General features: G+C 47.9%; 1 protein-coding gene across 2 annotated transcripts in view; it reads right to left on the bottom strand.

Moving 5' to 3' along the window:
• CSMD2 (CUB and Sushi multiple domains 2) overlaps nucleotides 1–27,990 on the bottom strand; it is a 693,739-nt gene that overhangs the window by 148,866 nt on the left and 516,883 nt on the right. For both annotated transcript variants that reach the window (XM_086378081.1, XM_086378078.1), the window contains exons 26-28: nucleotides 12,618–12,820; nucleotides 7,009–7,200; nucleotides 1,496–1,634 (exon numbers count right to left, since the gene is read on the bottom strand). In XM_086378081.1, the coding sequence (XP_086234207.1) occupies nucleotides 1,496–1,634; nucleotides 7,009–7,200; nucleotides 12,618–12,820 (534 nt within the window). The remainder of the gene's footprint in view (nucleotides 1–1,495; nucleotides 1,635–7,008; nucleotides 7,201–12,617; nucleotides 12,821–27,990) is intronic.

A 27,990-nucleotide genomic window follows, 5' to 3' on the forward strand; every position in this document is an offset into this window, starting at 1 on the left:
GTAGTATATCATTGTGTGTTAAAATGGTAAATGAGGTGCATATTTCAGCGTTTTCCAGTGACAGCATCACTCCGACACCGAGCGAAAGATGAGACTGGCACAGAAGGCAAGATGGAGCAGAGGAACCAGTTAGGAGCCTGTAGCAGTAATCTAGACAGGAAGCAGTAAGGGCATCAACCAAGACAGTAGGTGGGAGGATGGAGAAGAGGGGAAAAGCTAAGGTTAACACAGCTGAAGCTCTATGCCTTGGCCACTAACAGAAGAAGCAGTGAAAATGGACAGTGCGGTCACCCCCGATTTTCAGAATAGAGATCATCTAGGGGGAGAAGCAAGGGGATTAGTTTTGTATGTGTTGTAATCACGAAGCCTGTAGGTATCAGATAGAGACCGTCCTATGGAGCCCGCAGCCCACAAGAGAGTCTGCGTGGGTGGCAGACTAGAGTTCCAGTTTACAAGACGTGAGTGAAGCGTCGGAGTGGATGAGCTTGTCCAGGGAAGAGGTGTGGCATGCAGACAGAGGGGCCTGTGATAGAGCCTGGCAGAGGGCGAGGGGCATGAGAAAGAATCCATGAACTCCCAGAAGAAGCTGGAGAGCCAGAGGGGGTAAGTCCAAAAAGCAAAGGGGAAAAGCAGGAGAAGGATGCAGGGAGGGATAAAGAGAGGCGGTTGGACAAAATGTGGAAAATGCAGTTTGGTTTGGCAGCCAGGAGTGCAGAGGAGTTACCAGTGGAAGCAAGGAGTCAGAAACTGGATGTCAGTGATTTGAGAGTGAACAAGAGGCGAGGAAAGGAGAGGGAACCAGAGACGATTCTTGTGAAGAGTTTGCTTCTAAAGGAAATCAAGGAGATAGTGTTGGAGCTTGGCGGGGGAGTGGCTAAGAGATTCCTGGGCTGTTCCTAAACTGGAGAGGGTGGTAAGAGAAGCTGGTGAGAGCAGAGGGGGAGAATTCAGAAGAGCAGGGGCAAAACGACCCTGAATTTCTGAATCTTGCCATCCTCAGAGGTTAAAAAAAAAAGGAGAGACAAACCAAGAATAATAGGTACTTTATAAATTATCATAAGGATTAAATAGGGCTTCCTAGCTGGCTCAGTGGTAAAGAATCTGCCTGTAATGCAGGAGACGTGGATTTGATCCCTGGATTGGGAAGATCCCCTGGAGGAGGAAATGGTAACCCAGTCCAGTACTCTTGCCTGGGAAATCCCATGCACAGAGGAGCCTGGAGGACTGCAGTCCTAAGGGTTTCAAAGAGTCAGACACGACTGAGTGACTGTGCACAGGGATCGCATACGAGGATACTAGGCATGAAGCCGCAGAGCACAGAGCCGGGCACAGGAGATGCTCAAGGAGTGCTGGTGTCTCTCCTCCTCTGGACTCCTTCACCTCCCCTGGAATAGAGTCCTGAGCACAGAGGCCGTATGTATGCTCACCCCGACCCAGGTCTGCACCCCTACCTGCGCTGAGCCCTCCTCCTCCCACCCGGGGGAAAGGTACATACATGTTAAATACCAGGGCGATGACATAGTCTGGCGAGACGGTCACCTTCCAGTCACACTCCTTGCCCGGCGGGTAGGGTTCTGGGTAGTTTGGTGACAGGATGACTCCTGATGGTCCCGTCAGGTCTCCCCCGCAGGGAGCTGAGGAGAGAGGAAGACAAGGGTGAGGCTGTCCCGACACCTGGTCACCTTTCCATCAGCGCTGGTAGAGGAGGGACTGTGTCTGATCGACCTAAGTTAGGACGTGGTTCCAGAGGCTCAGGGGAGGGTGGAGTGCCATGGGGGTGAGGTCTCACGTTAAAGTGATGGAGCTGTTTGGAACTGGAGAGAGGAAGGACTCGCACAACACTGTCAGTGCACTAAATGCCACCGAAATGTTCTTTTTTAATGGTTAATTTTATGTTATAGGGATTTCAGCTCGCTAAGCTATTAAACAACAAAAATAAAAATACCTGGCTCTGTCACTTCCTGGCTGTGTGACCTCAGGGAATTTATCTAACCTTTCTAGACCTCAGTGTCTCTCCTCTTTTGCAGAGGTAACACCTCTTTCATGGAGCGGTTGTAAAGATTTGGGAGATGTCTGTGAAAGCATGTGGCATACTGGACCTCGTCCATGTGTGAAGCCATTACTAGGCTTTCAGACATATGAAATACTCGGTCTCCTTTCAAGGCGTCAGATCCCATTTCTGGTTGAGCTTTATGGGTTATTTACCACTAATCCCAGCACACTTGATGTCAGGAGGAGCAGAAAACAACCACGTGTGTCTGCCAAGTGTGCCTGGGCTCCTATGCTGCCAGTGCTCTTGGCACCTGCGTGGGGCTGCAGATACCTTCCAATTTTCTCAAAGGCCTTTGTCCAAGAGAGCATGTGCTCCTCTGTTGTATGGAAATATTACAAATCCCCAATTAGTCCATGGTGGTCCCCCTCCCCTGAGATGACAGGCCTTTCCAGCAGGTGGGAGGGTGGGACGGTGGCTGGGAATATAGCAAGCTGCTCATCCGGAGCCCCTGGGGGGGCAAGTCCCAGATCCTGAATCTGGTTCTCCCCCAAAGGGCTGGGTTATTGGACCACAGCATGAGGGTCTGATAAAGTGAAGGTTGGGAGGTTGTATGGGGATGTTAACAGGAAAAGATGGCTGAGACTAGACATGGCTTGGTCTGAAAACCTCAGGGCACCACTGAAGGTTGGCGGTAGAGTGGGCAAGCAGTGAGCCTGCAGAAGGGCCAGGCCTGGACGTGGAGCTGGGAACTGAGGGTACATCCAGGACTGGACTTCAGAGCAGCCACTTGCTTGTCCCAGAACTAAGCTTTGCTTCCTCAGTGTAGCTTTTATGAGGGGTGAGCCTAAAGGGCTGGATCAATCCCCAACGGGGCCTCTTTAAAAAATGGTAGGTCTTCGGATGAGGCCATAAAAGCCCTAATGTGGCTGAACATAAAACCTGAGGGATCGTGAGTAGTGTGGGCTTTTTCTTGTGGGAAATATTTCTCAAGTCCCAGCTTGAGTACCAGATACACTCCAGTGGACACCTGTTAAAGGTCACACATGACATATGGCATTTTATATCCATATCTCATTTCTATCTTATAACAACTCGGTAAGCTATGGATTACCCTTCCTGACTCAGAAAAGTGGAAACTGAGACTCAGAGAGGTCAAGGAACTTGCCCAGAGTCACTCTGAGACTCAGACCCACATGTGTCTGGCCCCCAAGCCCATCACTTCCCCCATGCTCCTGTGCTACCTCGGAGCCACTGGCGGCAGTGGGAATGGGGGGTGCTGTCCCTCCCTGCAGGCCAGCGGGGGCAGGGTACCCAGGAGAAGAGCTTCTGGGAGTGAGGATGGTCCCTTGAGTTGAGTCTGTCTTGTATCTCACTCACTTCTTCTCCATTGATCCTTCTTCAGACAATATGGTTCGGTGGATGGGGCAGACGGGAGGCCTGTCTGATCAGGGTGAAACCTTGAACTTAACAAAGCAAGACCACACTGTCCTGTCCACTGAGTGTGGCCCTGCCCAGGCTGGCCTAGGAAACACAGTGGTACTGCCAGGAAGAGCAGAAAGCCCTGCTCAGGGCAGTGGTCCCAGCTCCTGGGGCATCTTCCCAGTGCTCCCTCTGTTCAGGCAAGGGCTACCAGGCTCTGCCTTCCTTCACAGGCCAGGGGTTCCTTCCCTTAAGTTTTCACAGATGGGGTGAATCTGTGTGTTTCAAAACTGGCCCCCCCTATTTTTCCACCAACCCCCCAATGCTCTCAGTCTGTTTGGGTTTGAGGCCCTGCTTTGGCCCAGCTCCCTGTGTGATGGCCCCCCAATATCAGGCAGTCAGGCATCTGCTTCCCATCCAGGACCCTGGTGTGGGCTTTGTCGCTCTTGGCCAGTTGTCCTCAAGGCTGTGGGTGGACTCCTGGGATGCTGCACCCGCAGGATGGTTGGGTCCTGCCACTCGGGTGGGGCTGGTTGACGGGCACAAAGTCCCCCTTCCCCTTCTAGCCCAGGTATTGGCCAGGAGGACATCTGAGCTGCTGGAGACTAAATGAGGCCTTGGTGACAAGCCAGTGGCACCCCATCCTGTCCGGTGGGTACTCAGGGCTGGGGTTGGGATGCCAAGCTGGACCCAGGAGCCAGGTCTCCCTTCCAATGGCCTCCACGCCCTCACTCTGGCCCTGTCCACTCCCCACTATGAGTTAGAGACGGAAGCCAGGCTCTGCCCTCAGATCTAGGCTTGATCTAACGAATCACCATGCCCAGGTGTGAGTCAGGGAGACAGGCACTGGTCATTCCAGGTGGCTAAAAAGTGGGCCAGCTGTATCAAGGGGTGAGAGCTGCAGAAAAGACCATTGATCTTGACATTATACAGTCCTGGGTTCAAATTTCGAATCTGGCCTCCTCCTAGTTGTGACTTTGGGCAAAGCTATCCCACGTCCCTGAGACCCTGTTTTCTTATCTATAAAATAAAATTAAAGAATAATGGCTATAAAGGCCTCTGACATACACAGTGTTTACTATGAACCAGGCACGGCTTTAAGCGCTTTATAGCATTAGCTTATTCAATCCTCCACACAACCCCAGGAGCTGGGTACTATTATCTTCCCTGCTTTACAGGGCAGGAAACTGAGGCATAGGGAGATGGTGTGGTTTGTCTAAGGTCACATAGCCTGTCCTCGTGAAGCTGACTTGAACCAGGCAGCTGGAATCCTAAAACTCACTGCACAGTGATTTCATTTGTGAAAATGTAGCCACATCCAGCCCAGCGCCTATGGTGGGGAGGATGCTCTCAAACGCTTGTTACCTTCCTTTGCTTCCTCCCTATAATGAAAGGGCATGAAGGCCAGCCAGACCTGTCCTGGCAGACGGCCAACGGAGCTGGAAATGAGGAGGGGCTTGTCATTTCCAGAAGAGGCAGACGCTCATTTAGTTGTGAGGAATATTTCCCCATGCCAAGCACAGGAGAATGGGTAATGAAAGCCAAATTAACCTCTCTGCCCTGCCGGCTACACATGCACTGCTCTTGCCGGCTCAGCTCGGGGCTTCCCCCTGCTCCAGCCGGGACAGCCTCGTGTCAGGACCCGCTTTTCCGTAAGACAAACTGAAGGAATCCCAGCCTGAGACAAGGCAGAATGAGAGGTCGTCTGACCCCCTCATCCCCCTCGCCTCACTAGAATTCCCTCCACCGGATGGAAGTCTGGTTCGGGGAAGGGAAGGGAGTCCAAAAAACGTGAAAGAAGGAAACAAACAAGGGAAGGAAGGAGAGCGGAATTTGAAGAAGGAGGAAGAAAGGACACAAGGAGAGAAGTGAATATTTCTTGAGGTCAGGGTTAGTGCTGGCTCACCCACAACGCCACGAGGGAAGTACATTTACCTTCACTTTACAGATGAGGAGACAGAGGGTCAGAGACTTGAAGCAATTTCCCCGCAGCCACTGAACTAGTAAACAGCAAATCTCTGAACCCCCCCGACCTGTCTTCTTCAATATCCTCTGCTCTCTTGGCGGATCGCAGCTGCGGTTGAAAAGCGAGAGGGCTCTGAAACCCAGGCCTCACCTTCCTGTCCACGGCACTTGCACTGAGCTCCTGCCACACACACCCATGTGAGTCCTCCCTGCCACCGAGGGCCAGCACTCAGTGCTCACCATCAACGCCAGGCTGCAGGGCACGGGCGGCAAAGGCCAGTCCTCAGCTGCCTGGACAGCACCTCCCACTGAGCCTGTGTGCAAAGAGGGGGCTGGGCGTCACCGGGGTGGGCACTGCTGGGGAGCATCTCAGGAAGTCCCTGGTGGGAGTCAGGAGCGTGAAAGGTGTCGCGTTCAGCCTGATGTGGGGGTGACTCTTGGCACTGCCGTATCCTGGCTCTGTGATTTGAGACAAGATACTCAAAGTTCCCAAATTTCAGTTTCCTCTACTGTAAGATGAGGCGATGGTGCTCATTACAGAGAGCTGCAGGGAAAGCTAAGTGAGGTTGGTGAGGAAACGTCCAGTCGGGGCTGCACGCAGTAAGGAGCCCAGGACTCCTGGTCTCTTCTACCATCCATTGCCGACACAGTACAGAGCTACTCTCTGTTTTGCCTGAGGAAAAGAGCCATGTGGCCCTGGAATGTCTGTTTCTATCCATTTCTCTTTCTTTCCTGTCCTCCTCTCAAGTTCCTTCCTCCTCCCAACCTTTAGGAGCCAGAGAGCAGGACTGATTACTCAGGGCCCAACCTGCACAAGCTTCGTGACCTTGGACACATTGCAGACCCTCCACTTCTTCATCTGTCAAGTAGGGAAATCCAAGGACTAAGGACAGAGCTGGAGAACCAAAAGCCGGGTAACCAATCATTTCCTTGTGAAGAAGAAGAGCAAAGGTCTTCCTTTTACAGCCAGGCCTGTGAGTGCCCTCCCAGTGCTTCCGGTAATAGAAGGGTCATTTCAGAACCTGGGGACCCTTGTTACCCGAGGTGACCCATGGTCCTCCTCCCAGTCTATAATATGGACTGGGCCAGGAGAAAAGGGACAAACAGAAAATTTGGGACCATTTTGAAGTGGAAAGAATTTGTAGTGTGTAGAGTGTGAGTGGGGTTTCCCACATGGTGCTAGTGGTAAAGAACCCGCCTGCAAATGCAGGAGACATAAGGTTTGATCCCTGGGTGGCGACGATACCCTGGAGGAGGGTACGGCAACCCATTCCAGTATCCTTGCCTGGAGAATCCCATGGGCAGAGGAGCCTGGCAGGCTGCAGTCCATAAGGTCACAAAGAGTTGGACCCAACTGAAGTGACTTAGCACCACAGCACACGCACAGACACAGAGTGTGAGTGTATGACTGTGAGTGTGTGTGTGTGTGTGTGTGTGTGTGTGTGTGTGTGTGGTGTGTGTCTGTACATATGCAGGCAAAGCAGAGTAAACGTGGAGGCTCCTGCACCTTTCAGCTATTCTGACTCTCCTGGACAGACTCCAAACGCAGCTGCCACTTAAGGGGCTGGGAGACCTGGAGTAGACCAGTGGTGGGACCAGGGATCGGGGGTCACACTGCAGTTGCTCCGTACCGATGCAGGTTGGCGGGCTGGGCTGCCAGAAGAATCTGTTCTCAATCTTCACGCAGCTGATCTCCGCGCTTCCCTGCAGCGCGTAGCCGGGGTCACACTGGAACACCGTGGAGTCGCCGGCTTCCCAACTGTCGCCACTCCGGCTCCCATTCTGGGGGACCCCTGGGTCATTGCAGGATGTTGCTGTGGACACTGGGGGAAGAAAACAGAGGAGAAAGCGGGGTTGCCTAGGTGTCTGCCAGAGAGCGAGGCTCCCAGCTCACCACGCTCACCGACGCCACCATTTCCATCCCCAAGGTCTCTGCCAGAATTTCCATCGCCTCCAGCCAGGATCAGCAGCTGCAGCAGCCGTGCCACCACCTCTGTTCTCACGCCCGTTCCTGCCACCTCCACCACTGCTCCTGCCCGTCACCTGTTCTACCCGGACCTTCACCATCACTATCATCCGTCTATCGTGAGACACTATACGAGTTAAGCATGACTGCCCTGTTATGACAGTAAAACTGAGTTCAATTTGATTTAACGACACAAGCCTTGTTATGGGGAGCTTTCCAATTTTGCAAAATGTCGCTAACATGATCCGTATGAGGGAGTGACAAGGTAATTAAGAATAAACTCTAATATGCAATCAGAAAGGTCTGCAAGGGAGTTTGGGAGTTGGGCTGCCTGCATGCTGAGTGGTGGTTGAGAAGATGCTGGAGTTACTAAGGTCAGATGAAGGTCGTATTCTCCCTTGCATGGCAACCAACCCATAACTCATCAGACTGAAACAGAGAAATCTGGTGTTTACAGCAAGTGGCATGGTAGAGTTCAAAATAAACATTACTAGCTGGGATGTTTTAAAAATTCAATAAACCTAGGAATTTGGGAGATATTTGTAGCCTAATATCAGACAGCATAATATAGAGAAGCCCGTTTATTTTAAAAGCAAACATCAAATAAATGATGGAAAGGAGGAACAAATGAATAAAAGCATGACTGAAGGAATAAATGGACAAAATGCAGGTGAGAAAACACACCAAAGGAAAGGGTATGAGAGGAAGTCCAGAGAAAGGATTCCGGGGCAGCTGCATCAACCCCTGCTCCTCCAGGGTCCCCGCCTTTGTCACGGGGCATAGACTGTGCTCAGCAGGCCCTGGGAATAGGAGACTCTGGGGCATACAGGATCAATACAGTCATTGGCTTGGAGGGTCAATTTTTCTCAGAAATTCTGGGAAAAATAACTTTTACATTAAAACAAATGAATTTATTATGGTATAAAATGTAAAATTCATAGTAGTTCTTTTTTTAAAGAAGATTTTTAAAATGTGGACCATTCTTTAAAGTCTTTATTGAATTTGTCACAATGCTGCTTCTGTTTTATGCTTTTCGGCCATGAGGCATGTGGGGTTTTAACTCTTGGATCAGGGATCGAACCCACACCCCCTGTATTGGTAGGCAAAGTCTGAACTAACCACTAGGTTGCCAGGATAGTTCCCACATCGATTGTTAAGCAAACCAGGAGGCCTTAGAGAGAGTTTATGCTTTCTACATCCTCCAGATCTCCTGGGATATGTATCCACTCTCTTCTGTTACTCAGTGTAAAAGCCCAGGGCACCTGTACACACTGATATCATTAATTATAAGATCTAGGATTGCATGGACAGGTCCTGGAGTTGGAGTATCTAAGAAAGTATACAACAAACTGAGTCCCACAGCCAAATCTGGCTGCGTGCCTGTTCTTGCAAACAAAGTTTTGCTGAAACACAGGGGTGCTCACTTGGAAACACATTGTTTATAGCTGGTTTCATGCTCTGATGACAGAGTTGAGTTGTTATGACAGAGATCACATGGTCCACAAAGCCTGAAACATTTACCACCTGGACTTATACAGAAACAGCTTGCCAACTCCTGGTTTATGGTACCTTAAAGTCTCCTCTTTTGAAAGCACATATTAAAACCTGTCCCTTGCTTTAATCCACCTTTAATCATTCACACCCTCAACGATCTGCTATCTCTGTGTTTCAGCCACAGCTGTAGAATCTCCCTGCAGCACAGCCAGCTCAGTGCTCTCTCTCCCAACACCCCTGCCCCCAGGGCCTTTGCATCTGCTGCCCCTTCTGCCTGGAACGCTCGTGCCATAGATCCTTCTATGCCAGCTCTGTCTTGTCACTCGGTTTTCAGCTCCAACATCCTCTCCTCAGACAGGCTTCTTTGATCACCTCCTTCTGGGCTTACCCTTTCACCCCTTTCATCAAATTTGTCACGTTTCCGTGTTGTGTTCCCTTCATAGCACAACCTGTAATCATCTTGCTAGTTCACGTGTTTTCCTCTTTATTGTAGCTCGCTTGTGCATTATGATGGGAACAGAGACCTTGGCTGTTCTGCTTCCAGCTGTATCTCCAGGGCCTAGAGTGGTCCCGGCACACAGTGGTGTTCAGTAAATATTTCTTGGGTGAATAAATAAATGAACAAACTGTCACCATCAGACACTTACTGAATTTATTTATAAAGCCAAACAAGAAGCAATCTTCTCCCTTCCCAATTAAAAACAGACTTAGCTTTCAACTCCAGCTTTACAGCATATACATGTAAATGATTCTCTGGAAGAAAAATAGCTCACTGTTCTGACCATACAGGGGAGGCAATGGAGTGCGATGATTAAGGGCCTAGGTTTGGGAATCAGACACAGGGGATTTGACCCAGGCTCTTCTACTTACTATCTAGATGACATTGCATGAGAAACCTCTCTGGTCCCCACAGTCCACATCTGCAACGTGGATTAATAATGATGCCCGTGCTTTATGGGTTTTGTGAAAATTATAAGAGATAATGTCGCAGAGAGTTTAGGGTGGTGCTGGCTCTATAGATGGCCGTGATTACTCGTGCCTGTCCTTCAGGGCTCCCTCTCACCTTTTCTTCATTTTCACTTTCTCCCTTTAATGCTCCTGAATGTGAGCTGCTCAGCAAAGCCCCCAGGGAGAGGCTGGATCCATGTGGTGCAGACAGGATGTTAGATGTTACACAGTCGTGTTTACTCAATAAAGCCAAGCCTGCACTAATCATCCCTGGCATTTCTGTACAATCCCCTGTCAAACACACACGATAACATTAACGTGGGGTTAGCCGTTCCCTCTTCCCTAGAGCAGTGCTGGTATTTGCTAAGTGATGACAGCAACAGGGAAGGTGACCTTTCCCAAACCGCGGGTATACCAGCACGCCAGGCCAGGTTGGCACAGCCTTCCTGGAGCCTAGGCCACGTAGTTCTGCCCACTCCTCTCTCTGTGGACCTAAGTGATACTCAGGGTGACTTGCCTAGGGAAACCCTGTGTTAAGAGAAAACCATCCACTTGTTCATGTCTTCATGTACTCAGTGGTCCATTGAGTAGTGAGTGGGCTCCTGCTGCAGGAGTCTGGTGGGGGGCACAAGGTGGCCCCCTACCCCCTAAGAGTTTCCTGTGGGCTGGCAAGTAGGTGGCCAGGTCCCCAGCAAGGCCGAGTGCCTAGAATTGGCAAAGTGCTGAAGAAACAGAAGTGCTGGGGGTCCAGTAGAGACAGCCATTTGTTCTGAATGGGGAGCTTAGGAAGAAGTGGCATCTGAGATGAACCTTGAAGGAGGAAGACAGCGTCTATGAGCTGAGCAGTGTGTGAGAAAGTAGCTGGGTGAAGGCATGGCTCACGGGAGCGCCCAGGGACTCTGGCCCACGTGGCAAGCCTGAAGACACGCTGGAGGTCAGATATCGCAAATCCGTGGGGGAAATCTGCCAGTACGATGATGGGCCTTTTGTAAAACCGTACCCATCAGCTTCAACACAGAGAAAATACATATCTGGCTTAATTATTCCTAATTCTCCTTTCCCCAGTGAAAGGACTGAGCTGTCTCTTTATCATTCCACTTGCCTTTCTGCTGGGAGAGCTTTGTATGGCGGATGCCAGCAATCTCCAAAAGTTTGTTTCATGAAATGCTAGTCTTTTGAGATAGCCTTGGAAAAAGTCACCCACGATAAAATATGTTTGAGAACTGTGACCTGCCCAACACCTTCCGAATTCATCTGCATTAGCAGAACAGATGTTCTCGGAGGCTCCAAATTACAGATAATCTCTTTAGGTCTGGCTCAACCTAAGCACCTTCCTGACATAATTTGATCAGGCAGACTTCCTTTTCTTGCAATACCAGTGAACTGCTCATGGACCTCATGGGGACAGATGTCAGGAAATGCGTAGCTAAAATGACCCTTGTGGCCCCACAGTGGGACTCTAACCTTAGGTCAGTTCAGTGTTACTGGGTGATCACCAGGGGCCCTCTCGCTGGGTAAGTGGGTACTGGCTTTCCAATACGAAGACTCCCAATGAATCCCACAAGGAGCTATTTCTCACGAGGCTGGCAGCTGGTGTGAATGTTAAGTGGGCAAGTTACTGAGTACATAAGAACATGGTCCTGGAGACCCTCATGTGTGCCAGCCCCCCACCCGACACTGCTAAATGCTGGTCTCCATGGGGAAGACAGATGCCTAAAACAGCTGGAAGTAGGCTCTGTAATGCCATTACAGCCTTACCGGTGCTGGAGATATACCCAACCACCCTTAGCTGATCTATATACCAGGTGAGAAAGTGGAGGCAAAGCCACAGCCCAGGTGCCACACAGCCTTGCTCTGGCCATCACCATGGAAACCACCCCCTCACACCCACCGTGGAGTAAGGAGATGGTAATGAGACAGCTGCTGTATACTAAACATGAGCGTAGACAGAGGCGGAGTGATCCGTGCAGGGAGATGAGTGATGGAAGAGGCACTTCAGAGGATGCGAGATGATGCATCGCAGGAGAGGCAGGACCATCACAGACGCGAGCTCATATCGGGACCTGGATGTCTGAGTACTGCCCATTTTTGGTAGCTCTCTGTGATGCTCCTCCACACTTGGCTACCACAGTACATAAGTAATTGAATGTAGATTACTCATATTTGGCTCCCAGTCCTTACTGAGATCTGCACTAAATTAAGAATCAGAGTGTGTGATGTGTCAGATCAGTTCTTCCGTGACTGTGCCCCAAACCACTGTCAGCTTATTCCTGCCCTGCCTCCCTCCACATACTCCAGGTTTCAGCCAAGGACAACCCTCTACATCTGGAGCCCATGATCTGCCTCTGCACTTCTTCATATGTCCTTCACACCCAAGATGCCCTTTTCTCTCTTACTTATCTGATAAGGACTCAGGAATCCTGCAAGTCCAAGTACATGGCAACTCTAAACCCACGTTATAATTGACCATACTCTCCTTGAAATACTGTCTATTCTTCCGTAACTTCTACTCATCGTTTGGGTCAGAGCTTGAGCATCGTCTTTCCTGGAACATCTTCCTTGATGTTCCAAGGTGACCATTGTAGTTCACACTTCTTTCTCCATATATTCATCGATTGGCATGTCAGTGTCTATTCGCCTGCCTGTCTTCCCCTTTAGAGTAAGCTTGGCATGAATGTTAAACCAGCATTGCCCATAAACCAGGCACAGAGCAGATGCTCAACAAACATCTTTACCCGAGTGGAGAGATGGTGGAAAGAGGGGACTTGAGGGAGGGGGACGGGAGGTCGAGGCAGGACTGATGGAGGCGGGTGGTGGAAGGTGGGCTCAGACCTGAGAACTGAATGGCGAAACCCTGCTTGCTGGTGAAGAAGTCGGTGCTGAACTGCAGAACGACGGAGTTGAAGGTGCTGTGCAGGTCCTTGGGCAGGGCCGGGCCACTGAGCTCCTTCAGCAGGACCCCACTCTCCACCGGCCCATCCCAGATGCGCAGAACGTCATGGACCTCCTCTGTGTCGAACACCAGGAAGTGGAGCCTGCGTAGAGAGAAGAGGCAGGTGGTCACGCAGGGCTCAGCCCCTACTTTCCAGTGGTTTCCGTTCAGGGCAAGTCATACACCGAAGAAAGACTCGCAGGAAGGAACAGGAAGCGACGTCCGGCAGTTATGCTCTCAACTTCCATCTAGACTGCTCTGCCCACCGGGGGTCACTAGAAACGGGGACAAGAGCAAGGGAGGCTAGATTTTGTGCATCTTGTTTATTATTATGGAGCTTCCTGTTGCTGTCTCCTCAACTCTACACAGCAGTCTCCAGACCTCACTCCTGAGTCTAGTCTGGAAAGGGATGCTGAGAACGCAAAGTCAGGGGAAAAAAAACAAACACTCCGTCAAAATCCCAGCAGGTTATTTGTAGATATTGACAAACTGACTCTAAAGTTTATATGGGGAGGCAAAAGGCCTGGGAGAGCCAACACAGTACTGAAGAACAGGTCTGGAGAACTGACACTACCAGACGTCAAGACTAGCAAGCTACATTAATCAAGACGGTGTGATGTCAGTGATACAAGAGACAAATAGATCAAAAGTCCAGAAACAGACCCACATTAATATAGTCAACTGATCCTTAACAAAGGAGCAAAGGCCATGCAATGCAGCAGAGAGGGCCTTTTCAACAAACGCTGCTGGAACTATTGGACGTCCCTGTGCGAAAATGAATCGACACACAGACTTTGCACCTTCCACAAAAATGAACTCAGATAGATTCCAGACCTAAATGTAAATGTAAAATTATAAAACTCGGAGAAGATCACATAGGAGAAAACTCGGATGACCTCGATTATAGTGATATAATATTAGATACAATACCAAAGACAAGATTCATGAAGAAAGCAAGGGATAAGGTAGACTTCATTAAAATTAAACATTGCTGTTCTGCAAAAGATAACAAGATGCTAAAATCCGAGGATGTTCAAGTTCTTCGTACAGGAAAGCCTAGTATTTGCGTAGAACATCCTCCTGTATGCTTTGAAAAACTTTTAGATTACTTGCAATACTTAATACAATGTAAATGCTATGTAAATAGTTGTAAATACAATGTAAATGCCATGTAAACAGTTGCCTGTGCAGGGCAAATTCAAGTTTGCATTTTGGAACTTTCTGGATTTTTTTTTTTTTTTTTACCATATTTTCCATTTGAGGTTGGTTGAATCTGTGGATCCTGAATATGTAGATATGGAGAGTCAAATGTATAAAACTTAACAGTAAGAAAACAAATAATATGATTAAAAATGCGCTAAACCTTACCAGATACCTCACCAAAAAAGATATATGAATAAAAATGGCAAATAAGCATATGAAAAGATGCTCTATATCATAAGTCATTGAAAAATGCAAATGAAAACAAAAGCAGTAAGATACCACTACACACCCATTAGAACGTCTAGAATCCAGAACACGGACAAACCCTGATGAGGGTGTGGGGCGATGGGGACTCTCACTGCTGGTGGCAAGACAAAGTGGTACAGCCTCTTGGGAAGGCAGTTTGGCAGTTCCTTACAAAACTAAGCATGCTCTTACCATATGATCTCTGGATTGTATTGTGCCCCTCAGTATTTACCCAAAGGAGTTGAAAATTGATTTCTACACAAAACCATACGCATACTGTTGTTGGAGCAGCTTTATTCATAACTGCCAAAACTTGGAAGCAACCAGGATGTCCTTCAGTAGGTGAATGGATAAATAAACTATGGTCATCCCGACAACAGAATATTTTTCAGCCTTAAAAAGATATGAGCTATTAATCCATGAAAAGACATAGAGGGACCTTATATGCTTATTACTAAGTGAAAGAAGCCATTCTGAAAAGGCTACATATTGTATGATTCCAAATATAGGATACTCTGTAAAAGGCAGAACTAAGGAAATAGCAAAAAGATCAGTGATTGCTGGAGGCTAGGTCAGGGAGAGGGGAAGAACTGGTGAGCACAGAGGATTTTTAGAGCAGTGGAAATACTCTTATGATAGTATAATAGTGGATACATGTCGTTACACGTTTGTTCAAACCTTTAGAATAATGGGTATAAAGAGTGACCCCTAATGTCAGCGATGGACTTTGGGTGATAATGATGTGTCAGTGTAGGTTCATCAGTTGTAACAAATGTGTTGCTCTGATGGGGGATACTGATAACGGGAGAAGCTGCCCATGTGTGTGGCAGAGGGTCAATGGGAATCTCTGCATCTTCCTCTCAGTTTTTCTGTGAACCTGGGCATGCTCAGTTGCTCAGTCGTGTCTGACTCTTTGCGGCCCCGTGGACTGCAGCCTACTAAGCTCTTCTGTCCGTGGGATTCTCTATGCAAGAATACTGCAGGGGGTGCCACTTCCTCCTCCATGGGATCTTCCCGACCCAGGGGTTGAACTCTCATCCCCTGTGGCTCTTGCATTGGCAGGGAGATTCTTTACCACTCAAGCTACCTGGAAGCCTAAACCTGCTCTAAAAATCTAAGTCTTAAAAAAAGTGTGTGGTTGGGAGCAAAGGTCATAGGTAACGTTAGCATCTTTGAGAAGCTGGTCCAGATGCAGTGGGGGCAAGGGTGAGCCTACATCTTTGTATCCCAGAGTAAAACTTGGATACCAGCCTGTCTCTCTGTTTCTCTCTCCTAATCATTAAAAAAAATTTTTTTTTTGAAATAATTTGAGATTTACAAAAAAGTTGCAAAGATAATACAGAGAATTCTTACAGACCCCTCACCAGCTCTGCCATTATTAACCTCTTACATTTCCCTGCGTACATTTGTCACAACTAAGAAACCAACACGGGTCCATTACTGTGATCTCAACTCCAGACTTGATCTGGACTTCACCAGTGTTGTCACTGATGTCCTTCTTCTGTTCCAGGATCCAATCCACTCATCACTGTTGGTGGTTTGCCTGCTAAGTTGTGTCTGACTCTTGCGATCCATGGGCTGTAGCCTGCCAGGCTCCTCTGTCCATGGGATTTTCCAGGCAAGAACACTGGCGTGGGTTGCTATTTCCTTTTCCAGAGGATCCAGAATTCCAGAGAATTCTCCTGGTAAAGAATCTCTGAATCACCAGAGATTCTCTCCACTTATCACTATATCTGTTTACAAATGTCTTTTAAAATTATAAAAATAAGACATGCTTGAGGCAGAAAAAGGCTAACAATATACAGATGTCCTGAATTTTAAAAGAGTCTCACATCAGCCAATCTGTTCTCTAGAACTTTCCACTTGATTTTAGGTTTGTGGCACATTCTTCCAGATTTTTTTCAATGTGGATACATCCCCCCAGCATGGGGACTATATTTTACATAGTTTCATGTAACTTTATTCACTTAATGCTATATAAGAGAGAGCTACATCTACTTGGCTATATTTCACTATTTCATATAATACTGCAAGGAACGGCTAAGGCTAAGTCACTTCAGTCGTGTCCGACTCTGTGCGACCCCATAGACAGAAGCCCACCAGGCTCCCCCATCCCTGGGATTCTGCAAGGAACATACCCATCTTTATGTAGTGTTTTTCATTGATGTTAAGATTTCGGTTGGATTGTAGGAATAATTTGGGGGTGAATGGGTATATATTTAAAATTATTAATAAAAAACCTGATAAATTATTCTCTTAAGTAATTGTGTCAACTTACATTCCCACTGAACAGTGTTCATACGACTCTTCTCTCTAAGCTTCCCCTTACAAACATCAGATATTACAATGTAAATATATTCTATATTAAAATACTTGCCCATCTGCTAAACTGAAATGGAATTGCACTAGAGTTTTAAATTTAGATAATTTAGTAAGGTTGCATATCTTTGCATATATTTATTGGTCATTTGTATATATTCACACCTCTTATCCATCTTAATTGAGTTATTTGTCTTTATAAATTCTATTCACACATTATAATTTTAAAATATTTATTATCCTTATATACATGTATTACTTTTTATATATTTGTTGCTAACATTTTTTCTAGCATCTGGTGTCCCTTTTCCTTTAAATTTTGCTTGTGGTGTCCTTTTTAGTATAGGAGTTACTCATTCTATGTAATCAAGTACGTTAATATTTTCCCTTAAGGATACTGAATGTCATGATAGGCTTGGGCAAACCCTCTTCTTCTCCCAATGATTAAAAAGCAAAACTTTAATATTTTCTCAGAAGTTGTATAGTTTAATTTTTTAAGGGTTATAGGTTCATGATTTTTCCCAAATGGGCTACCTACCCAAAGTAACCTCTTCCATATTCTATCTAAATGCTCAGCTTGCTTCCTTCTTAGTATTTGTTAACAAACAAAGGTCTGTCTAATCAAGGCTATGGTTTTTCCAGTGGTCATGTATGGATGTGAGAGTTGGACTGTGAAGAAAGCTGAGCACCGAAGAATTGATGCTTTTGAACTGTGGTGTTGGAGAAGACTCTTGAGAATCCCTTGGACTGCAAGGAGGTCCAACCAGTCCATCCTAAAGGAGATCAGTCCTGGGTGTTCATTGGAAGGACTGATGTGAAAGCTGAAACTCCAGTACTTTGGCCACCTCATGTGAAGAGTTGACTCATTGGAAAAGACTGAGATGCTGGGAGGGATTGGGGGTAGGAGGAGAAGGGGACGATAGAGGATGAGATGGCTGGATGGCATCACCGACTCGATAGACATGAGTTTGAGTAAACTCTGGGAGTTGGTGACGGACAGGGAGGCCTGGTGTGCTGCGATTCATGGGGTCACAAAGAGTCGGACACGACTGAGCGACTGAACTGAATTGAACTGAACCTTAGTTTATTGATTTGTTCACCACCCCTCTCCCCAACAAGAACATGACTTTCGTGTGTGGGGCCATGTCCTGTTCACCATGGTAGCCCCACTACCTGGGCTAGATCTGACCCTTCCAAGGATGCTCACAAGTACTTGAATGAAGAACACCTGTGACTGGGTATCCGGGCTCTCTCAGTGGGTTTGAAACCTTGACCATGGGATCTGAGTCTAGACTCTTCTCGATTCCTGGGCTCCCTCCTCGGCCGAAACAGAATTCAACTTGAGGTACCTGGAGCACAGCTACTTGACTGACTTCAGTTTTCAGTCTCATATTTTGATAATTCTTACAAGGCAAGCTCCCCTTCATATTTCCTCCCCTCTTCAAATTTCTTAGCTAATTTCCCAAATTTACCCTTTCAAGTTTCTCCCAATCCCATGGATACTATCATTGAAACTGCACACATTTATAGATGGATTTGGGCAATTTGATATCTTTACTTATTTTCCCCAGCTGAGAACACTGTAGGTGCCTTAACTTATTTAGGGCTTAGTTTATGTATTCTGGTCAGGTTTCATGGTTTTCCTCTTTGTACTCTTCCTCTTAAATTCATTTTTTTAGTTTTCAGCTCCATTGTGAGTGGAATTTAATTACCAGTTACGTATTTATTATTGGATATGTGTGTGTCTTTCTTGCTTTCAGTCACCAGTTAAGTTCCAGCAGGATTCAAGCTAATTCTTGGATTTCCGAGATAAACCCTTTTATAGGTACAAGTGGAGCCTCTTCAGTACCAGAGCTGTGGGGGTTTCTTTGATGGCCATGTTTTAGGCCCCCGGCAGGCCTCCCCTCCAAGGGCTTCTGACGGAGTGAAGACAGAGGGGCTTCTCTTCAAGGTATTTCACGGGCAACAGGTCGGGAGACTGGGGCCCCACACTTGACTGAACGGGAGAAGGAGCCCCCCAGCAGGCAGAGCAGACAAGTGTCCTCCCTGCTGTGCTAAGCTGCCCCTGGCTTCTCTGCTTCCTCCGTGGTCCGTGATGCACTGGGAAATCGACACCACCCACCGGGGCAGACCGTGCGGTAGCTGTGTGGCAGCCGTGTGGCACTGCCGCACGCACTCTCAGGGAAGGGAGGTTCTCATGGACCAGGCGTGTCAGGGGATGGAGGAGGAGATGAGGCTAGGAGTCTGGGTGGCATGAAAGGGAGGGTGTCTTCTTTGGATGTAGTAACACAAACAAGACCCGAGGGGAGGTTAGGGTGCCTGAGAAGAACGGGGACTCCCACACTGGACTTCCGGGGTGGGGTGAGGATGTTATGGGGACAGAGCTGGATTGAGAGGGACCTCAGGATTAGCTGGCAGAGTTTGGGTTTAATCCTTCTCTGGTTAGAGACCGACTGAGGTCCCTGAGGGTGAATAATGGAATGAATGAATGAGTAAATTGAAGAATCAATAAATGAAGCCTCAGGGGGCCAGATTGATGAGATGTGTGAAAACGGAGACTATGGAGACTAAGCAGAAATGAAAGAAAATATATTTATACAACAACCACCGTGTACAAGGCAGTTTCAGCTGATCCCATCTAGTTCTCATGGGTATCTTTACTTTGTAAAGATACATCACATCCTCTTTAAAAATGAGAATACTGAGGTTCTGAGAAATTAAGTAACTCGCTCAAGGTCAAGAGCTGGTCAGAGAGCAAGCCAGAACAACATTCTATAATTACAGTCCAGGTCAGACCTTGGCACTTCCTCTCTTTCCCCTGACAACACCGCCTACCCCTTCAGAAGGAAGAGGCTGTGCCGAGAGCCAGCCTGACCCCGTCGGTGATCAATAGTTTACATGTGAACCAGACATAAGGTTAAGGGGCTGATATGCAAGACCTGGAATTAAAAGCACTGGTTCATTGCATTCAGCTTCACTGGTCTGATAATCAGACAAAGTCAAAGGCTTGGCATTGATGAGGTCAACAGAGGTGAGAGGGGGAGACTCGAGGCGGAGGAGGACCCTGAGGTCCTCTGCAAGCAGAAGCCACGCTGCTTGGCAACAGAGAGGAGAGAAACTGAAGTTCCAGACCTCTTGCTGCCATTGTTTATGTAAACACCCCCTGGATGCCGGGTGCTGGAAGATAAAGGCGAAGAGGACAGACAGGGTGCCCTGTTCCAGTTGTCTCTGGAAATGGGCAATCCTCCCGCACACACACACAACCCCATCAGAATGGCTGATGGCACATGAAATGGAGGAAACAGCAGAGCACCGAGTTAGAGTCATCGGGTTAGACAGGCTGGCCAGGAAGACCTCTCCAAGGAAGTGACATTTAAGGAAGAGGAAAAGCTCAAAGGGAGGCAGCCACATGACGAGCTGGACAGGGCAAGAGGTGGGAGGACGCTTTCAGTGGATAAAGGGCAGTGTGGGCAAAGGCTCCGAAAGGGAAGCAGCTTGGAGCCTCAGAGCAGCAGAAAGGCCATCGAGGCTGTCCCTGGCCCAGGAGAGGCAGGCAGAGGCCAGGTCTGCTGGGGCCTGTGGGTCGGAGAAAATGTTAGATTTTATTCAATTGATGAAGGAATGTCCTGGAAGGATTTTAAGCTGAGGCCTTCCAAGGTCCCATTCTCATTTGAAGATCACTCCTGTGGCCAAATAAGAACAGCCTGGTAAGGGCAACATCGGAGGCAGGGAAATTAGCTCAGGGGCTACTCCGGGTGCTGGTGACCTCTTTCATGATACATCCTTGAAGCTAGTCAGGGGCTTTGCCAAGCCAACCACGTGTATTAAGACTCTTATTGAAGACATTTTTCATCCCATAGAAACCCAAGTCTAATAAAATGCTAATTAGAGGCTGTCATTGATAAGGGTACTTCTGGACCCAAGCAGACATTTGGGTTTGCCTAAGCAGCCCGCCTGCAGGTGACCATCCAGTCTCCTGGCTTCTTCCATACTGAAAATCGTCTGGGGATCCCATGCCCACCGAGGTGTGGGAAGGTGATCCTTCATCTTGACGCCTTGCCTGTTTGTGCACTCGTTTCTTTGGGCCTCAGACACAATGCCCAGCACGGAAGAGGGAGGGGCATGCACGTCATGCTCTGGGCCGAGAGCTGCCAAACGTGGAAGGCTGTGTCTTTGCCCTGGAGGCTGCCGCTGTTTATTGAAAGAGACACACACAACATAATAATACGTGCAGGAGGTGCTAAGTGCGTGGGATAAATGAAGTGCCATCGAAATAACCAGAGGAAGAAGAGAACTGATCCTGTGCTGGAAATCTACATGCCAAGTACTTTGTGCATATTGTCTGACGTGCTCGTGACAAGCCTATACGCTGGAGCCTATTTTTTGCCATCTTGCTGAGGCGGGAACTAGAGTCCCCAGGGGTTAACTGGGATGACTTGCTGGGGGCCAGGGGTGCATCAAACAGCTCATAGTGTCAGAGGTGGTATTCAAGCCACGTCTGTCTGGCACCAAAGGCCTTTTGTTGTCTTCTCCTAATTGAGAGAGGCAAGGAAAACTTCAAGGAGGAGATGTCTTTGAAGCAGTTTTGGAGAAAGAAAAGCAAAGCACAGGGAGAGTGAGACAGGAAGATGACTGGGAGAGAGAGAGAGAACGGTGTTACACAGGCAGACACAGACAAGCTAGTAATTGGCCTTCCTGCACCCAGACTCTTTGCTACCCTTTCAGTCCCCCTTTTCCCCCAGGGCTGGCCGATTTTTCTGAACTGCATATCTGGCCAGTCATTCGCCTTTGCCTATAGAGTATCGGCAGGCTTCCTAGGGGATAACTGCCTCCTCCTCTTCCTCTCAGTCTTCACCCATTTCTTTTCCTTCTCTGGCTCTGGGGACTTCCTTCTGCCCAGATGTTTCCAACACCTGCATGTGCCCTCACACCACCTGTAGTGGCTTGCATGGTCTCCCACCAAAAGACCTGTTCAAATCCTAATCCCCCGTCCCTGTTAATGTAACCTTATTTGGAAATAGAGTCTTTGTAAATGTCATGAAGTTAAGATCTGGAGTAGGCTGGGACCCGAGTCCAGTGCCTGATGCCTTTCTAAGAGAAAGGAGAGGGAGATCTGAAAACAGAGGCGTCGAGGAGACGCAGGGATGAACACCATGTGAAGATGGCGGCAGAGAGATGTGTCCACATGCCAAGGAAGGCCAAGGATTGCTGGCAGCTCACTACCAGGAGCTGGGAAATGACACAGATCCTTTTCTAGAGCTGTCAGAGGCAGCGTGACCCGGTGCACTCCTTGGTTTTGGACCTCTAGGCTCTAGAAGTGTTTGAAAATAAATTTCTGTTGTCGTTTAGTTTGTTACAGCAGCCCTAGTGAACTAATACACCATCTGACTACCATGTCTTGGTAGATACCCCACCTCCAGCTAGGGAGCTTTTCCACTGGCTTCTCCATATCCTCCCTGGAGCCCCAGTCTGGTGAGATGCTCCCTCTATGTGCTCCTGTGTGTCAGAGCCAGGCTGTCTTACTCACCTGTCTTGCTGAGTTCCTTAAAGGTTGTGTTTGTGTCTCCTTCACATCTGCATCCTTAGTACCCAGGACCAGGCCTAATCTACACTAAGCTTCTGGTTTGGTTGAACTGATGAATGAATGAATGAATGAATGGCTCATCAGCGTTCAGGGACACCCACAGTTCAGCCAAACTCACCCACAGTCCTTGCTGTGTGTATCACTTGACGAGCGGCAGCTTCAATCCGATATGCTAAAGAAGATACTTCTTATTTCACTACAGGTTCTGACATCTCCCTTTACCACTTACATCCAGCCCCCGGAATCTCACAGCTATATCTTTGGCATCCTATCACCACCAAAGAGACAGGACCAAGCTGCATGGACCCTGGGCCAGAGTCGACTTTGTTTAAAACCAGGAGACACATAGATGCTGCGGCCATGGTCTCTCACTCTCCAAGTACAGCTCTACAAGTCTCCTGACCGATATTCACACATCCAGTCAACAGATAGCAGGTACTGGGTGCATATACATGCCGAGGACTGGTGATACAGACAAGAACATGGCTTGTTTCTGCCCCTAAGTGTGGTGTGATAAGCACTGTGTTATAGATTGGCAAAGAGAAGGCCCCTACCTCAGGCCGAGGGGTGAGGCAAGGCCCCTGCAGGTGGGAACAACTAGGCTGAGTCTTGAGAGATGAAAAGGACGTAAACAGATGAAGGCGTTGTCAAGAAGGAAAGGGGATGGTCAGGCAGAGAAGAGAGGCTGCTCAAGGACATGGATGGGATGGGGAGATGGGCACGGCCGGGACACTACAAGTTCAACAGGAAGACAAGAGCATGCATGCAGGTGGGTGAGACCTGAAGCTATGGGTTAGGACAAACCCACCCAATGAGTAGGCAGTGTGAGCAGCACACAGGAAGGGAGTCCTGGAGATGCAGGGTGTTAAGGATGAACAGAGGAAGAGAAACCCATGAAGGTGACCCAGAATGAGGAGTGGAGGAGGTAGAAGGTAAACCAGAAAAAGGTGCATCCCGGGGAGTCAGGAGAGGAGACAGTCTCAGGGCAGGACAATGCTGTCTGAGCCGTGAAAGAAGGCAAGGTGGGCATGGCCCCTGGGGTCCTGGAGAGAGGAGTTTCCATGGTGCTGGGGTAGGGCTGGGGGTAGGGAGCTGGGAGCCCCTTTCCCACAAAGGAGGGCCTTTGGGCATGCAGCCTGGGCCATCTTGATAGCCGACAAGTACAACAGCTCAGCTCACTGACCCCGCGGGTCTTTTTCCCATTCCCCTGGGGGCTGCCTGGAAACTGCTTGCTTTCTCTTTGGGGCTCAATCTTCATTTCTGATTGGCTGACACTCTTTTTAACTCCAGGGTACCAGGACTGCAGGACCAATCCCGTTCTGGGGTTTCTTTCTACAGAGTCCCACTTTCCACCACAGGGTCCTGACAGCAGGTCCCCAGGTGAGGGGGTCCCCACCTGACCCTCACTCCCTTACCTCTGCCCACCAGTCTACCACTAAGACTCCCCCTGGGCTTTGTGGGTAAGGTTTATGACACTCAGCTTCAACCCCTGCCAGAACTTTCATCTCAAAAGCTAGGAGGGCATTGAATTGTCATTGTAGGAGGCTACACTCCTCAGATGCTGTCTGTAGGCAAACTCGAGTCTGATCTTCAGCTTTCAGTTTCTGAAGGAAACTTGAAACAGTGGGCATTTCTTGGGTGCTTCCCACGTCCATCATTTGTATCCATCACATATTAGAAAGATGCATAAACGAGAAAAGACTTAAAAAAAAATCATAGCATCTTTATGTTGATTTCACTTGCCTTCTGACTAGCCCCAGAATACAAAAAGGGTTTCGGGTGCTTTCAAGTCATCACCAGTGGGTGCTGTACCAAGAACAGTCGTAACAATGGATTATCAGGGGAAAACAGCATGAGAAAGAACAGCTGCTGCAGGGGGAAGGGGGTCAGAAATCACCCCTGTCCTCAAATGAGAATGCAGCTTAAATTATCCTCAGTGACATTGGAAATTACAAAAAGAAAATAATACTTGTTTTACAAAATGCCCCCCTCTGAGCTACGGCACTGCAAACCAACAATTAAACCATGATGATAATAGCAGACAATAATAATTAAAGCATCGTGCCATCCAAAGAGCAAACGCTGAGAAGACGGACCAAAGCCCAAAGCACACGTTGGTGTCTAGAGCAAAATCGGAGGCCCTCCTTTCCTGCTGCCAGCTGGTCTTCAGCAGACACAAAGATTCTTCTTTTGTTATTTTCTGAAGAGAAAGAACAGGGTTTAGGTCACTGAAGGAGCTGCAGTGACTGGCATTCTGGGAGCTCAGGGCTGCCCCAAACGCAGCACTTAAGCTGCTGCCGTGTCTCACTCTTCCTTGCCAAGTAACCTTGGACCACTTGTTCTCTCGTCATCATCACCCTGTAAATGAAAGCTCCCTGACTGCCCACCATTAACCAGAACCTGTCCTGGAGTCATCAGGGATTCTTTGAGGGCTGGAGTGTCTTTGTCCTTCTTGGAAGAAATGTTTCCCATGAAACGAAGCCCTGCTTTCTCAAGAGGCTCTAACAAAGTGGCTACAGAGTCAAAGACTTGGGTTCAGACATTTAATACTAGTACGTGATAGTTAATTGAGTGACCTGGCAGAGCCTCACTTTACTCCTCTGTAAAATGGCAGTAACATTATCATAAAGTACCTAGCACTGTCTGATATATAGCATAAAATCAAAAAATGGTAAAATCACCTAAAACAAATTCCAGTTTAGTTCTATTTATTTATTTGACTCCACTAAGAGAGATGCATTAAAGTCTTCTGTGATTGTCAATTTCTTCCTGTTTTTCTGACAGATATTGATTTATGTTTTCTTGTTAGGTTAAGTGAAAGTATTAGTCGCTCAGAAGTGTCTCACTCTTTGCGACCCCATGGACTGTAGCCCACCAGGCTCCTCTGTCTATGGGGTTTTCCAGGCAAGAATACTGGAGTGGGTTGTCATTTCCTTCTCCATCTTGTTAGGTTATTTGGTGCATAAAGATCCATGACTGTTGGCATACCTGTAGACTAAGCATTTTATCGCATTTAATTCTGTCTATGTGTGTGTGTGTGTGTGTCTCCTACATTAGCAGACAGATACTTTGCCACTGAGCTACTAGGAAAGCCCTATATGTAGGCAGCACCTGTCTGGGCTCCCCGTACTGTATAGCTACTTCTTTATTTACGTGTGTTTTCAGGCTATTCCTTTGCCTCAAATTTTACATATTTTATGTTTCTTCTGTTTAGCGGCATCTTTCTCCTTTACGTACCTTGAGAATCTTTTTCTTACAAGATGGAAGTTTAACTCGTGGGACCAGCTCATGGCTCCTTACAGTTCCCTCCCTGCCCACTGGCTGGTCAGCAAATGCTCCACGCGTAACTGTAGCGGCTTCCTTTTCCTGGGTACCCTCCCCTCGGGGCCTGCCTCTGGGACGCCCACATCAGTTTGCCCACTCCTTTTGCAGACTCATAGCTCAGCATCTCAATCTTACACCCTGCTCTCCCACCAGACCTTGCTTCTAGGCTGATCCTTCGATCGTTCCCCACTCTCTCCTCCCATGCCTGAGCTCCTGCAGCCTTGGCCTCTCCGGGGACCACCTCTTCTCTTCCCATCTCTCCTACCTCACACCGCGCAGTGGTCAGACAAAAGGGAATTCAGACTCATTATCAGAACCGATATGCTTGTTCTTCCAGCAGTGACGGTGTTCTGTGTCCATCAACTCGTGCTTCTTCTCCCTCCTGGGCACAGCCTCTCTGATAATTAGGTGAGCTGGGAAATGTGTTCTGGTTAATGGGAAATGGAGGAAGAGCTGACTCTTAAACAAATTTGTTCCACTCTCTAATGCTTTTTCTTCCCTTGCTCCGTCGGCCAGATATGAGGGTGCACTGGAGGATGGTGAGCCTCTCACATGGAAGGATCCTAGAGCCTTGAATTACTCTGTGGAGGAGGCATCCCTGCCCACACATACCCAGGGCCCTGCTCCCTGCATGGGATTGTGAAGTGAGTGAAAAATGAACCTTAATTGTGTTAAAACACTGAGATTTGGGGGTTGTTTGTTACATCAACTAATTATTGGGCTTCCGTGGTTACTCAGATGTTAAGAATCTGCTTGCAACGTGGGAGATCTGGGTTCGATCCTCAGGTCTGGAAGATCCCCTGGAGAAGGGCATGGTAACCCACTCCAGTATTTTTGCCTGGAGAATTCCATGGACAGAAGACTGGTGGAGCTCAGTCCAACACTGAGATTTGGGGGTTATTTGTTACATCAGCTAACTATTACTGCTGACTAATATAGCTTTATTTTCATCATTCTATTTTATGCTTTTTGTTTATTATGTTTTCTTGCTATTTCCTTTTTTCTTGGTAACATGTCTTGCTTTTCACACTTCCTTCAGTGATTTGCAAAATATACATTTTGTTTTTAATTCTACTTTAGGCATCTTTAAACATTTTCAAAACTATCCCTAAACTGGCATTTTCTCTAATTATCAAATTGAAGAAAAATAATACAATATTTCATTCTCCTTATGTAAGACAAAAAAGCTAAAAAGACTTTCCTTTCCTTTCTGATTTCCTCCAGCTATCAAACCACTAATAATATAAGCAGGGACTAGAGGCTCAAATTAAATATCGTCTTTCATTGTCTTCAATTCTTAGTATAGTTTATCTCTACACATCTCTGTAGGCCAAAAATTACATCTGCTTTAGTTTCTCCTGTGGCTGCTGAAACAAAGTACCATAAATGCGGTGACTTAATGAGAATTTGTTCTTTCACAGTTCTGGAGGCCAGAGGTCTGAAATCAGTACCACTATGCCGAAATCAAGGCTTCTCAGGTGGCAATGGCAAGCCACTTCAGTACTCTTGCCTAGAAAATCCCATGGATGGAGGAGCCTGGTAGGCTGCAGTCCATGGGGTCGCTACAAGTCGGTCGCAACTGAGCGACTTCACTTTCACTTTTCACTTTCATGCAATGGAGAAGGAAATGGCAACCCACTCCAGTGTTCTTGCCTGGAGAATCCCAGGGACAGCAGAGCCTGGTGGGCTGCTGTCTATGGGGTCGCATAGAGTCGGACACGACTGAAGCGACTTAGCAGCAGCAGCAGCAGGTATCGACAGTGGTAAAGAACCCACTTGCCAATGCAGGAGATACGAGACACAGGTTCGATTCCTGTGTTGGGAAGACCCCTGTAGTAAGGCATGGCAACTCACTCCAGTATTCTTGCCTGGAGAATCCCCATGGACAGAGGAGCCTGGCGGGCTACAGTCCATGGGGTCATGATCAAGGGACTTAGCACATATGCGAGCATGCTGAGATCAAGGTGTCAGCAGGGTTGCACTCCCTCCAGTCTCTGGGGGAGAACCTGCTCTTTGCTTTTTTCAATTTCTGGTGGGTGTCAGCATTCCTTGGCTCAAGGCTGCATCATTCCAATCTCTGTGTCTGTCTGTCTTCACACCACCTTCTCCTCTGTGCATATAAAATCTCTGCTCCCGTAGGTAATCAAGTGAAAATAGGAGGTCATCAAAACCGGGTCTCCTGCATTGCAGGCAGATTCTTTACCATCTGAGCCACCAGGGAAGCCCCCATATTGAATGAAGGCAAAGGGTGGGGGCTATGAAAGTGAAAGTGTTAAAAAAAAAAAAAATCTCTGCTCCCTTCTTATAAGATATATATGATTGCACCTAGGGCCCATCCAGATAACCCACGATAATCTCCTCATTTCAAAACCCTTGATTTAACTACATCTTGCACGGATCTTTTCCCCAGTGAGGTAACGTTTACAGGCTCCAGGATTTAGGACCTGTTAACTTTGGCGGTAGGTGTTGCGAGAGGGCATCAGAGGGCAGACACACACAGAAACTCACAGAAACTAGTCAGTCTAATCACACTAGGACCACAGCCTTGTCTAACTCAATGAAACTAAGCCATGCCCATGGGGCAACCCAAGACAAGT

Source organism: Bos grunniens, chromosome 3 (genome assembly GCF_055505025.1).
Source record: "Bos grunniens cultivar Pamir isolate PY7600 chromosome 3, Bosgru_T2T1.0, whole genome shotgun sequence".
In the NCBI taxonomy this organism is placed as follows: Eukaryota; Metazoa; Chordata; class Mammalia; order Artiodactyla; family Bovidae; genus Bos; species Bos grunniens.